Source organism: Benincasa hispida, chromosome 2 (assembly GCF_009727055.1).
Source record: "Benincasa hispida cultivar B227 chromosome 2, ASM972705v1, whole genome shotgun sequence".
NCBI lineage: Eukaryota > Viridiplantae > Streptophyta > Magnoliopsida > Cucurbitales > Cucurbitaceae > Benincasa > Benincasa hispida.
This window is the reverse complement of record NC_052350.1, coordinates 16552776-16566095: the sequence shown is the minus strand read 5'-3', so window position 1 is coordinate 16566095 and position 13320 is coordinate 16552776. Positions and strand designations below refer to the sequence as shown.

General features: G+C 34.9%; 2 protein-coding genes across 4 annotated transcripts; both read right to left on the bottom strand.

The window, feature by feature from the left end:
- Positions 1-358: 358 nt before the first annotated feature.
- Positions 359-2349, bottom strand: LOC120071804 (transaldolase-like). Its single transcript, XM_039024192.1, has 6 exons — positions 1940-2349; positions 1819-1868; positions 1409-1709; positions 1098-1286; positions 836-1018; positions 359-758 (listed from the first exon to the last, which is right to left on the bottom strand). The coding sequence occupies exons 1-6, from the start codon at positions 2135-2137 to the stop codon at positions 528-530; spliced, it is 1152 nt and encodes a 383-aa protein (XP_038880120.1). The 5' UTR covers positions 2138-2349; the 3' UTR covers positions 359-527.
- Positions 2350-2769: 420 nt separating this feature from the next.
- On the bottom strand, positions 2770-10633 carry LOC120071803 (glutamate receptor 2.2-like). 3 transcript variants are annotated; one of them, XM_039024189.1, is made up of 5 exons: positions 10339-10633; positions 4722-6049; positions 3957-4272; positions 3442-3851; positions 2770-3358 (listed from the first exon to the last, which is right to left on the bottom strand). In XM_039024189.1, exons 1-5 carry the CDS (start codon positions 10544-10546, stop codon positions 2924-2926), a joined length of 2697 nt encoding a protein of 898 aa, XP_038880117.1. In that variant the 5' UTR covers positions 10547-10633; the 3' UTR covers positions 2770-2923. The 3 variants fall into 3 exon arrangements, with proteins under 3 accessions (XP_038880117.1, XP_038880118.1, XP_038880119.1); XM_039024190.1 differs by having other exon boundaries at positions 3957-4269; XM_039024191.1 differs by lacking the exon at positions 10339-10633 and having other exon boundaries at positions 4722-6230.
- Positions 10634-13320: the final 2687 nt, after the last annotated feature.

The following is a 13320-nucleotide window of genomic DNA, read 5'->3' as shown; positions in this document are numbered from 1 at the left end:
TATTAAGTTTTAACATTTCTTAGTTCTTCAAAAGTTCTTCCATAATTGTTTTTTACAGACCTTGAGCTAAAGGAGTCTCTGAAATCATGTAATTCCAAAACTGATCGTGGTATGATTTTTTCCCTTCATTTCTTGAGTTTCCATAATTTCTTTGAGATTCTTTCATCACTGCTTCTTCATAACACTCATTATTCAAGTAATTTTTATTTTCATTTCTTTAGTTTTTACATTTGAAAGTTGGTCCTAGTCCAACTATTGTGATTTTTATTTTTACTACCAAAAATAAGTTTTAGACAAAATTAGACATGAACTCAAATAATACATGACCAACTAATCATTGAAATTAATTAGAAAAAAACCCACCTCCAACTTTTAAAAAGAAAATAAAAATTTCAAGTCTCTCCTAAAAAAATATTTCATTATAACTCCATATGAGCTTAAATTATTACTTCATCATTCTAATTTTTTCACCTTCGACTTTAGCATCAACACAAACAATGCTATAAAACGTCATGAACAATGGGCAGCTAATAAATCAGTGCCTTGTGCTGCAAGCTGTAAAGAACAGCATCGTAACTTTTCTTGAACAAGTCCAACACTTGGTCCTCAAGCTGCGAGCCAATGGCCTTCCAATCGATCCCCAATTTCTCAATTCCCCTGAAAACACTCTCGGCCTCCTCCATATTTGAATCTAGAGTTCTTGAAACAATGCCATGGTCCATGAATGCCGCTAGAGCTTCTTCTGGTATAGTTGATATCTGAAAGAAAAAACAATATCTTACTCTATTGTAATAATCAGAATGGTCCACACACAGAGAAAGAAGATTTAACCCACCGTTTCTGGTCCAATGAGAAGATCAATATAAGAGGTATCGGGGTACGCTGGATTTTTCACATTAGTTGAGGCCCACATCAATTTCTGCTTCTTGGCTCCTCTCTTTGCCAATGCCTCCCACCTTGGGCCCGAAAACTTCTCCTTGAATATCTTATATGCAATCGCTGCTTGAGCTCTTGCTGTCTGCATAGCATAATCAACAACTTGAAAAACCCTCGAGTGATTCCAACTTTGTTTTTAGGTATTAGCTAGTGGACTTTACCTTTCCTCTGAGCTCAAGGGCCTGATGGGTTGCTATTTTTTCAAGCTCTGCATCAACAATAGCATCCACCCTGCTTATGTAGAAAGCAGCAGCGCCAGAAATGGTTGAGAGATCACTTAATCCAGAGCATTCCAAGCCATTTAAGTAAGCTTCGATTACCATTTCGTATGTGGATATACAAAATATCAACTGTTTAAATCATAATGTCCACGCTCACTAGGTGTTTGACAAAGGTCCCCAACCAAACTAAATGTAATATATGCCACTTCTTTTCAATGAACAATACAAACAAAACAAATGGATATACTTACAGTTGCATTTACGCTTATTCCTTGGGAAATGACTTGCTTTATTGCGGGTATGGATTCGGCAGTTGCAGGAATTTTTATATACACATTTGGCCGACCAACCTTTTTATGAAGCCATTTAGCTGCCTCAACTGTCTTCTCTGTGTTATCAGCAAGCCACGGGGAAACTTGTACGGAGACATAACCATCTAAACCAGCTGTTTCTTTGTAGATTGGTTCTAAGATTGCACTAGTATCCCTTATGTCTTTTGTTACAAGTTCCCAGTATGCACTTTCAACATCTTTTCCTTCTTTTGCTAGATATCTATCCATGAATTTAGAACGAAACAAACAAACAAATTTGTACAACAAAACTCTCAACAACCCTCTTGCTTTTGTATATTAATGTGTTGAGATAAGAACAGTTAATGTACCTGAACTGCTCGTCGTAAGCTTTGGACGACAATATGGATCGCTCAAATATCTGTCACGAGGAATCATAAGGTTAAAGCAACGAGAGAACGAGATTACGAAACAGAGAGGGATTTTGACTACCTTGGGATTGGAAGTAACACCTTTAATTCCCGATGCTAACAAGGGAAGCAGATCAGTGGCAGGGCGGCAAATCTTATCATAATAAGGGCTTTGGCCTTGCCGTTCATGGAGGTCGTGAAGAATTGATTTTTTGAACCCATTTTTTGAACAAGCAACAACACAGCTTGGATTCATCATCAAGTTACAAAATGAAGCCATCACAGCCTGAGAGATCGATCTTCAAAACTGAAATCAAACCCCATTTCCGATTCCAATTTATATATGGTACGGATGCACTCTCTTCTCAATGTAGTGTGCTTCAAATTTCAAATTAAATTTGCTCGAAATTTTACATGTTTATTTATAAATATATCACACCTTTCACGGTCATATAAATTATTGGATACTTCGCGTATATATAACATAGTTGCGTATTTGATTATAAAATGATAGGATTAAACAAGCAATATACTCAATCTAAAGACTGAGATACTGATATTTAATTGAATCATCTTGAGTTTATCTCCTATCCAACCATCAATTGGAGTTTATGACCTTGACCTATTCATCTAGTTCTTTTTTGCTTTCTTAAACAGTCCCAATCAATGTGAATAGGGGAGAAATTAATAAAAAAGATGAAGTCTACTGATCATCTCAACAAGTTGCTGCAATAGACTTGATAATTAAAGAATAGTTTTTAAGCTTTTGCTTCCATGGAAAAATTTTGCTTTTGAAGGTATGACTTTGATGAGTTATTTTAATTTGGAATATTAAAAGCATTGATGTCCTGATCAAATTAAAATCTATGATCATCAGATTGCACGACTTTTATGTGGAAATGATTACTTTTAAGTCAAAATGATCATAACTCAACGTAAATCTTGTACCATTTCAATAATTGAGGTCGGATCCCCAACTTTGCATATTGTTATTAAAAAAATGGTTGCTTTAAAATGCTCTCTTTAAAGTGTAGCAAAGTTGTGTTCATTAAAGACCAAAGCTAGCTTAGCTAGTGGTCTCGGTGACATGTTTTGCAGGACCAGCACTTGAATCGTGGCAGCCATGATCTGCATCAGCTGAAACAGCCTCGGACGATTTCGACATGTCGTCCATTTCCTTGTCCTTCACATCAGAATGTGAATGCCGCTGAAACGACACATATTTCCTGTAATACGTCTTTGCCATTGAGGCAGGCTTTTGCCAGACGAAGGATTTTGAGCCGATCAAAGCCAGCAATAATGCTATCCCAGTGATAATAAAAAGGCCCCCGAAGCTCGACACCTCTAGACATGGACCATCGGAGGAGGAGTTTGAGCTGTCTTGATTTTGATTTCCAGCTCCAAAGTATTTTGTTTCAATTGTCACCATTTTCTCTCCCTCTGTCACGTTCAATATTGCTCTTGATACATAAGGTACTAACCGAGAGTTTTGTGGAAATGCCTGAAATTAACAAGCAACTTCTTATCTGATGTACATATGAACTGACAAACCTTGAAGAATATTTGTTTAAGAAAAACACTTACAAACCCAAATCCGTCTGTTCGATATATAGGTCCAGCCATGATGAAATCAGAGCCATATTTTGTAAGGAAGACCTTAAGGTAAGGAATTTCATCAAAGATTGCAGCAACACCACCGTTTTGACTTCCTTTAGACAATGCCTGACGATACTCCTCAACATTTGCATAAGATTTCAACTTGGATTCGTTAAATTTCAACTGCTCTATCAGCATAGATTTTGTAAAGGAACCCTCTTGATATCCAACATAGTAGCCCTTGGATATGAGTTCATTCACGCTAAAATACTTGGGCTGTAGCTGATCTGACATTAAGATTGAAGACAAACTTGCTGTGTAACTCTGCATTAGAACAAACGCCAGAAACAACCAGACCACAAGCACAAACCTAGAGCGCGTATTGGTCACTATTTGTCCTGTTCAACCAAAAAAGAAAGGGAGGTGGTTCATTTTTCTTGTTCTTCCATGTGATTGATCCCAAAATTCAATTCAATTACCATAAGGAAAGAAATTGAGCTTACTTTCAGGAAGAACTAAGGAAGAGAAAGGAAACCAGAGGACTAAACAGAGTAACTCCAATGGTTGCGAGGATTCTCTTCTTGCATTGTGCTCTAAGATCAGTAGAACAATTCGTGTTGCTATGGAGGCTGCTATGGTCGTAAGCCATAGATCCACACTCAAAGGTTTCAAGAAAACCCACATACTACGATGCATGTTGTGTTTGATTGGGACAAGCATTGTCACGCCCGAGTCAGTATATGGCAATGAGAAATCTACGAGGTTGGCTCGGCTGGCCACAATAGTAATATCTCCTACGACCGCATCAAATTTATTCTTCTATCCAGAAAATTAGCAAACACAATAATAGTGTTAACCCTTTAATTGAATGAGTAATTAGCATATTATTCTCTGTTTCAAGGCATTGTTTATTGTCCAATGATGATAGAGTCATAGACTTTGGAAAACATACGTATGTGTTAAACATAATACTAAATACAAAAGGTCATGTTATTCAAGTAATTAGATTTTAACTTCTTCATAAGAAATGAGCAGAATGTTGAAAAATCTTGGTAGTCGTAAAGAAAGATGATGGTTACGAAGACGATCAATATTCGAATCAAATTGAATCTTGATCATGAGATGTAAAAAAGAAACTGTAAATAGATATCCTCCTCAGTTTTGAAAATCTTGAGAGGGGCAAGCTATGGACGCAAATTGTGGGATTGAATGGTGGACATGGCTACAAAGCAATAACTCTGATGAAAATAAAATTGGAGAGCACTGACCTTCTTGCTCTCGGCGAGTTGGTGAAGGAGGTCATCATAAATAACAGAGCTGTCCCCGGCATCATCTTTGAAGAGTTCAAATTCATAAGGAAGAGGAAAAGGCAAAGCATCAGCAACAGCTCTGAAGACATCTATGCAAAAACCAGTATAATTGAGCTCCCCTGTTTGAGGGTTTCGAGTAACATCCAAGAACTCATTGAACCCATGTTTTTTACGAACCCCTATTCTAAATTTTTCACCATCAGCAGGCACAGCCCATCCTTTTGGTGCAGTAATGGAGTCTCCAGGCCATATGATCTTCTTCAGCTTACTAACTGATGTGGAGTATTTTTCATTAGGTTTCTTATTCGCTCTGTTTTGACAAATCCCTTCTTCAGGACTCCAACACCCAATCAATCTCTCTCCTCTCCCAATCACATTGAATATTTCAAAAGCCGACGGCTGTAAATGCCCATTAACCAAATGGAAATCCCCACTCAAACCCTTAAACTTGATATTCAACATCTCTTTCAACAACAATGGACCCACTTCCGAAACCCCCAAATTCGCAATATCTGTTTTCCCCTCTACATCACTACCCCGACCCTTTAGAAACCCTAGATTGTCCACTTCCCCAATCCTCTCCGCCGCCATAGCCAATGCCCAAATGGTATCATAAGCCCACAAACCATAGATGTTTAACTCAGGCGCCGACCATTTCCATCTCCTCTTGAAATTCTCCAACGCTTCTGAAGCAGGAAAATGCGGGCGTATCCCCAAAACACCCTCCATTGATTTAATAACCAGAGGATCCATGGCGTCAAGACAATTGGAGAGGGTATTAGTGAGAAGCCAAGCATAGCCTTCGGTCATCATTCCAGCTTTTTCCACAAGCGGAAACAGAGCAGACCCAAATGGGGAAGTGACGTGCACCAAGAAAACTCTAGTCTGCCTGTTCTTCATCTTATGGAGGTGTTTGGAGATTTCGTAGGGATCCATGGAAGTGGGGATGGCGTATTTGAAAGGGACTCGAATGTTGGATTCTTGAAGTGCATCGGTGAGGAAAGGGATGAGGCCTTTGCCATATTCAGTGTCTTCATAGATGAGAACGAGCTCGTGCCAACCGAATCCTTGGACGATGGTGGTGATGGCTTTGACTGGAGAAGAATCGTTTTGGGCAGTTCGAACGAAGAAGGGGCTCTGCGATGGAGAAATAGAGAGGCTTGTGGCTGAAAATGAAATGATGGGGACGCGAGCCTTTTCGCCTAGCTTTATCATAAACGTCGCCTCGCCGGAACTCTCTGGCCCTATTATTGCATGCACTTTTTCGTTCTTTACTAAATCCACCACTGCAAACATACGTTTATATTATGATTATCAACATCACTTACTTATTAAGGTAAGTAACTGTAAAGTTGAACTAATCAAAAGTAACCATACATTAAAAAGAAATTAAGTGATAATTTTCGGTTTAGTTTTTAGTTAAGGCTTTAGATATGTATAATTGGTTCACTAAATGAAATTGAGTTAAGTTGTTCAATTCGTAGTCTTGTTAAACACTTTTTCGATTAGTCTTTGTAGTGACGAGTCTCTTGAAAAACTAAAATTTCGAAGACTATTGAACACTACATGGAATGTAAAAAGTGCTTTGATTTCTTTCAAGTTTTAAACTTACTTTTTGAAATGCATGTAAATACACTGTGTATACTCAACCCATGCTATTTTTGTATTGAAACGATTTTCCTGCAAAGGAAGTATTAATTTGAATTGACTTCTTTGATAACTTTCAAAATTAGGAAAGAATTGTAATGTTATCGTTTTAGATGTATACATGATCACTAGCTTTGTGGTTGGTTGGTTCCTGTTTTAATTGTGTTAAGTGAAAATAGTTGCATGTTTAATCATGATAGAAATTAAAATTGATAAAACTACCTGGGGTGTCCAACCCATTTGTTCTACAATCTAGGCTTTATTTTAAACTTGTGTTTTGTGAGTTCAATTGGACTAATTTTTAGATTGGTTCATCTTGTAAGCCCTAAGTTTTCTTTTATGTGATATGAGGATGACCTAAGAAAAAAAAGAGTATTTTTTAGCTTTTCACAAAATTGTCGATTGCTGAGTTTGGACCATTAGGTCGTGCTGAAATTTGGTCAGCTTGTTCAGGAAACATAGAGTCTCGTTTTAAATAGTTGGATCGTTATTTAGAACTCTGGTTTGTCCGTAATCGCTGCCAAATAGAACTTGTAAGACGGGGTGATTATCATTCTTTTATCTCTCAAGTGTTCATCTTCTATGTAGGAAAGTATTTGTAGATTGTGAACCTTTGTTTGACTAATTTGGGTTCTTTTTCTCTCAATTTTATCATGATAAGAGAAGTTGACAAGGGTGAACTCCTCACAAGTCTCATGGTTTTTACTCTTCACATCGAATGGGCTTTCCACTTATAAATCGTGTGTGCTAGTCTTCCATAATTTTGTGGTTTAATGTTGTTCATTGTTGGTTGATGCTTGGTGACTATTTTGTGATTTATTTGTGGTGTTTTGGAGAACAATTATTTGGTTGATTGTTTTGGAGGAGATCTTAGTGGGTTGTTGTTATATTGTTTGGATCTTATCAGTTGGTATCAGAGCGGATTTTTATTTAATCATTGTTATGGAGTCTACTAGTAATGGTGGAGGTAATTCAATGATAAAATTGACATCAACCAATTATTCCATCTGGAGATCGATGATGGAGGATTTGTTATATTACAAAGATTTGTTTGATCCAATTGAAACAACCACAAAAGCAGATGGCACAATTTCTAAACTTGCAAAACTAGAGAAAATGGAATAAAAAGATTGAGAAAAGTTAAAGAGAAAAACTTTGACGACTATTAACATTTTCAACTATGTTTCTAAGGAGTCCGACCCATATGAGTTGTAGAAGAAATTAGAAGATCTTTATGAAAGGAAGACCACACATAACAAAACTTCTTTAATCAAGCAACTTGTTAATTTAAAATTAAAGGGTGGGAAGTCTGTTTCTGAGCATTTGAATGACTTTCCGGATATTATTAATAAGCTGACTATTATGAAGATTGATTTTAATGATGAAATGCAGGTTTTGTTCTTGTTGAGTTCTTTGTCGAACAATTGGGAAATCTTGGTTGTGACTATTAGTAACTCTATTCCATAAGGTGTTTTGTCTTTAGATGTTATCAAACAAAGCATGTTCAATGAAGAGATAAGAAGAAAGTAGATGAGAGTTGATAATTCACATGCTCTTGTTGTTGAGAATCGTGGAACAAACAAGAGTAATGGACCTAAAGACCACGGTAACTCAAAAGGGAGGTCCAAGTCTACAGATAAAGATACTAGGATATGTCATTACTGTAACAAGCCTGGCCATATAAAAAAGTTGTGTTATCATTGGAAGAAAGAACAAAGTAAAAAGCAAGACTCACAAAAAGAGGAAAATGATAAAAATACTGCAACACTTATTTCTCAGAGTGATAATGTTGTCACCTTGATTTGTGCAACCAGTGAGTGCCATCATGTAGGGAGTTCAAACACATAATGGGTGGTCAATTCAGGTGCTTCATATCATTGTATTTCCAAAAGAGAGTATTTCATGAACTATTAATCTTGTGATTTTGGTAGTGTAAAGATGGGAAACGAAAGCTCAACTAGCATATAGTTGGGTTAGGTAATATCTATGTGAAGACATGTGTTGGGTGCATGCTTACATAAAGAATGTGCGCCATATTCTTGATTTATACCTTAACTTGTTTGCAAATATCCTTTATCAAGAAGGATTTCGACATACTTTTTGTGATGGTAAATGAAAATTGTGTAAGGGTATAATAGTTGCTCGAGGTGAGTTGTGTTGCTCTTTGTACAAAAGAAACTTGAGCATCTGTTCTTTTGAGTTGAATGTAATAGAAGAAAAGAATTCTCCAAATTTGTGGCATCGAAGGCTAAAGCATATGAGTGATAAGGGGATTAAATTGTTGTCAGGTAAATCTCTTATCCTTGTTGATAAAACAGTTTCTCTTGACCCTTGTGATCATTGTTTGGTAAGTAAGTAACATAAAATTTTCTTTTCTGGGAAGTCCACCAGAAAGCAAGGAAAATTGAAGTTAATAATTCTGATATTTGTGAGCCTATTGAGGTGGAGTCATTTGATGGTAATAAATATTTTGTTACTTTTATTGATGATACTACTCGAAGAACTTGGGTATATATGTTGAAGAGAAAAAACTAAATGTTTGAGATTTTTAGAAAGTTTCATGTCATGGTAGAAAGGGAGACCAAAAGAAAATTGAAGTGTCTTCGATTTGACAATGGTGGTGAGTGTACTTCGAATGAGTTCAAGTATTATTGTTCACAACATGGCATTAGACATGAGAAGACAGAGTCTGGCACACCACAACACAATGGAGTTGCTGAGAGGATTAGCAGAACCATTATGAAGAAAATGAGAAGATAGCTTTCACAAAATTATCGATTACTAAAGTTCAAACCGTTGGATCGCGCTAAAATTTGGTCAATCTGTTCGGGACACATAAGGTCTCATTTTGAACGGTTGGTTCATTGTTTGAAGTTCTGATTTGTCCGTAATTGTTGCTTAACAGAACCTATAAAACTGGTTGATTTTCATTCTTTTATCTCTCATGTGTTCAACTTTTATGTATGAAAGTATTGGTAGGTTTTGAACCTTTGTATGATTGTTTTGGATTTTTTTCCCTCGATTTTATCATAATAAGAGAAGTTGACAAGGGTGGATTCCTCACAAATCCCGTGATTTTTACTCCACATCGAAGGGGTTTTCCATGTATAAATCGTTGTGTGCTCTTTGTTTTTAGTCTTCCATAATTTTGTGGGTTTATTGCTATCTGTTATTGGTAATTGATTGCTTAGTGATTATTTTGTGATTTATTTGTAGTGTTTTGGAGAACAGTTATTTGATTGATTATTTTGGTTTATTTGTAGTGTTATGGTGTTTTGGAGGACGTATTTACATTTTAAAATTTGATCAATATCTCTCAACCAAAACAAGCATTTACTTTTTTTAGAAAGATTATCAAAACATGATTTTCACTAAAAATTTCAAAAGATTGCTGAGGCCCCTTTAAAAAATCTTTTGGTTTTTGACTTTAAATATTTAAGAAAAAGAATATAAGAACTTAACAAGTATGGACTCAGAAAGATGAGATGATTGTATAGCTTATCCAAATTTCTTCCAAGTCTTTTCTTAACATTTTGCTTCCATTGAAAATTATCAAAGTAAACATACATACATATATATATATTAGACTCTCGCTATCACTACTTCACATCCTTGTGCTATTTTTATTGAAAGTGAGAGGGAAAAAATAATCCAGAAACGAGAGTAGATAGAACAAATCCCAAATTCACATATACAATACTTCATTTTAGTTTTAAAAAGTTGGGTTAGACTTCATTCGTGTATTTCAAAATGGGTCATCTCATAACCATCGCAACCTCGGACCGACCCAGATGGTTTGTTGATGGAATTAAAAATCATGCATATATAAATATAAATGCTTGTGTGTGATGTTGGGGCCACAATGGATTGGAGTGAAGAAATCAGAAAAAGAAGTAAAAAGTGAAGTTTGTTTGAAGTTAGAACTCACCAGCGGAGGTTGCGGCAACCACGTCTTGTGAATCTCTGAAATGTACGACCAACTTATTACGATAATTGGGATGAAATGCATAGAAATCCACCAGTGCCATTTTAATGCATTTTTGTGCCGCCCCACCAATCGATGGGCTCACCTCATCAACAACTGCTCCTACATGTATCATATTCACTTTCGTACTACTCGTCCTATTTCCATTCATTTCCTCCTCTCCCCCTTCAATTTTGTTCCCATAACAAATCAACAAACCCCAAATCAACCAAAATAGCAGTGGATCTTTATTCTTCTCCATCTTTCCCAAGTGTATTTCGGCTCCTCTTTCCCTTTTTATTTATACGGATTATAGTCTTGTTTCATTTTTGTCTTTACTCACTCAATTTTCCCCAATTTTCTTGCAGTGGTATATTACTCCGAATCTGGAAAAGAAAAAGAACCCAGTTCGAAAGTCATTTCCTTTTTCAACATCCTTCCTACGTTTGCAATTGCCTCATTCTTGACTTTCCATCCCTATATTTAGTGCTTTTTTTTTGTTATGACCAAATGGAAAATTTCGATGGCTTTTTCTTGGAATACGATGGGGTTTTTACTCCTATTGTTGGGAAAATATGTAAAATTACGACAACATTTATATGCAATTTCTAGGCAAATTATTTATCTACTACCTACTAACATTTCACGACACACCATTTTGTCGAAGTATAAAAAATAATATTCTAGGCGTCTGTTTATGGATCCTTTTTTAAATATAAAAACGGATTTGCCTTGAAAAAAAAAAGCATGCATTGCACTATTAAGCGGCAAGTCATTAGAAAAAAACATAGGTACTATTCTTTGACAAGGGATCCTCCAATACAAATTTTGTTTTTTTTAAATATATATTTGATTTAATATTTTTTCTTTTGTGTGTAAAAAAGGGGATGCACATGATTAGGTGTAACGCCTAAGTTGTACCTAATCATTGTCTTTTTTTAAATTAAGTTTTTGAGTAAATATGATAATCTAAAGGCTACACTTTGCTTTACTCATTAGTGAAGGCAGCTCCAACGAGATAGAAATTAATATTGATCGATGGAATAGGTTATTTACCTCGTTTAGTAGTTCCTCAAATAAGAGTCCGTTTGAAATGGCGGTAGAGAAAAATGTTTTTCAAAAAAGTCATTATTATTTAACCTCTTTTTGATAAAAAAAAAATATATATATATTATTCAAAATATACTTTAAAAGTGTTTTAAATTTTATTTTGAGTGATTATCAAATCTTTCAATTTTTTAAAAATGACTTATTTTTAAAATTAAATATTTCAAATATTTAAATATGGACCATCATTTTGTAATTTGGTCATATATGACATGGGGTTGGAATCATTTTCAATTCGGATATTAGAAAGTTTGCCAAGTTTTTGAGGAATGGAATTAATTAACAACACTAGGCACATTTTTTAAGCAAATAAGACACTGGATTGATATAAAATATATATTTTTATCATGTAACCTATAGTGTATGATGCAATTCCCATTTTGGTGATTAATTAATGATATATATATATATATATATAGCGTTCTTTGAATAAATTAGTAACCTTCTTTTGGATGACTTTTGATTGATCACATTTAATAAATCTTTAGGTGTCGGATTTCGCAGTTCCTTTTCTTGGGATCTTTCCTAAAAAATAAAGAACAGAAGTTTAAGAAGTTGTCACGGTTTTGTTTTATGTTATCTTATCGATTTTCATGACTTGGTCATTAAATATATAAATTAACATAATTTCTTTTTTGTGGGATATTTCTGTTGAAAGTGTTGACGAGTCCACTCTAATTATAGTATTATTATTTCTTTTTTTTTTATGAAAACTATCTAACAAAAAAATTAGATAAAATAGCTTCGACCTTGTCAACTGATAGTGAAAAAACAAAATCTGGATAAATACCAATCACTCTAAATCTCACAAATTTTTAAGAGAAGAAACTTGTTCTCTTACAAAACTCAAGAAACGTACAAGAGAAGAATATTGTTCTCTTGAAATTCAGTTTCTTTTCAAACTTCAATTTGCTTCTATTGATTTTTTATTCTTTTCTCTTGCATACAAATGAGAGAAAATAACTCTTTATATAGTACTCAAGAGACACTTCCTAAAAGACACAAAATAAATGAAGTACATGTATACATATCATTCATGTACTTGAACAATTACATGTATCTAGAAATGCATGTATCTTGAAATTAGAATGTACCTAGGAATGTGTTATCCATAATGTATCTAGCTTATTAATTTCTAACATGCCCCCTTAAGCTATACTTCTCTGACTCCGAGCTTCTCTTTCATTTTCAAGAATAAGTCTTGTCTTTAATGTTTTTGTGAATATGTCTGCAACTTGATTTTGTGTCTTGCAATACTTGATATATACTTCTCCATCTTTGATCAATTCTTTAATGAAATGATACCCGATCTGTATGTGTTTGCTTCTTCCATGAAAAATTGGATTCTTTGAAAGTGAAATAGATGATTTGTTGTCACAGAACATGATGGTCCCTTTCTCTTGAGGACACTTCAATTCATGTAGTAAGCCAAAGTGCTTGATAACTAGCTATAGACAAAGAAATGTATTCAGCTTCTGTTGTTGACACTGCTACAACATCCTGCTTCTTTGATGCCCACGAAACTGCTTCAAAACCAATATTAAATAGATACCCAGAAGTACTTTTGAAATCATCAATATTTCCTCCCCAATCACTATCACTGTAACTAACAAGAACGTTATTCACATTCCTTTTATAGTGGATTTCATGATAAATAGTTTCAAGAATATATCTAAGAACTCTCTTTCCAACTTCCCAATGACTTCTCTTTGGTGATGTCATAAATCTACTCAATAAACTTACTGAGAACATAAGATCAAGTCTAGTTGTAGTTAAATACATTAAACTTCCAACAAAACTTAGATGGTGGCATCAAAAGCTTCACTATCATCATGCTTG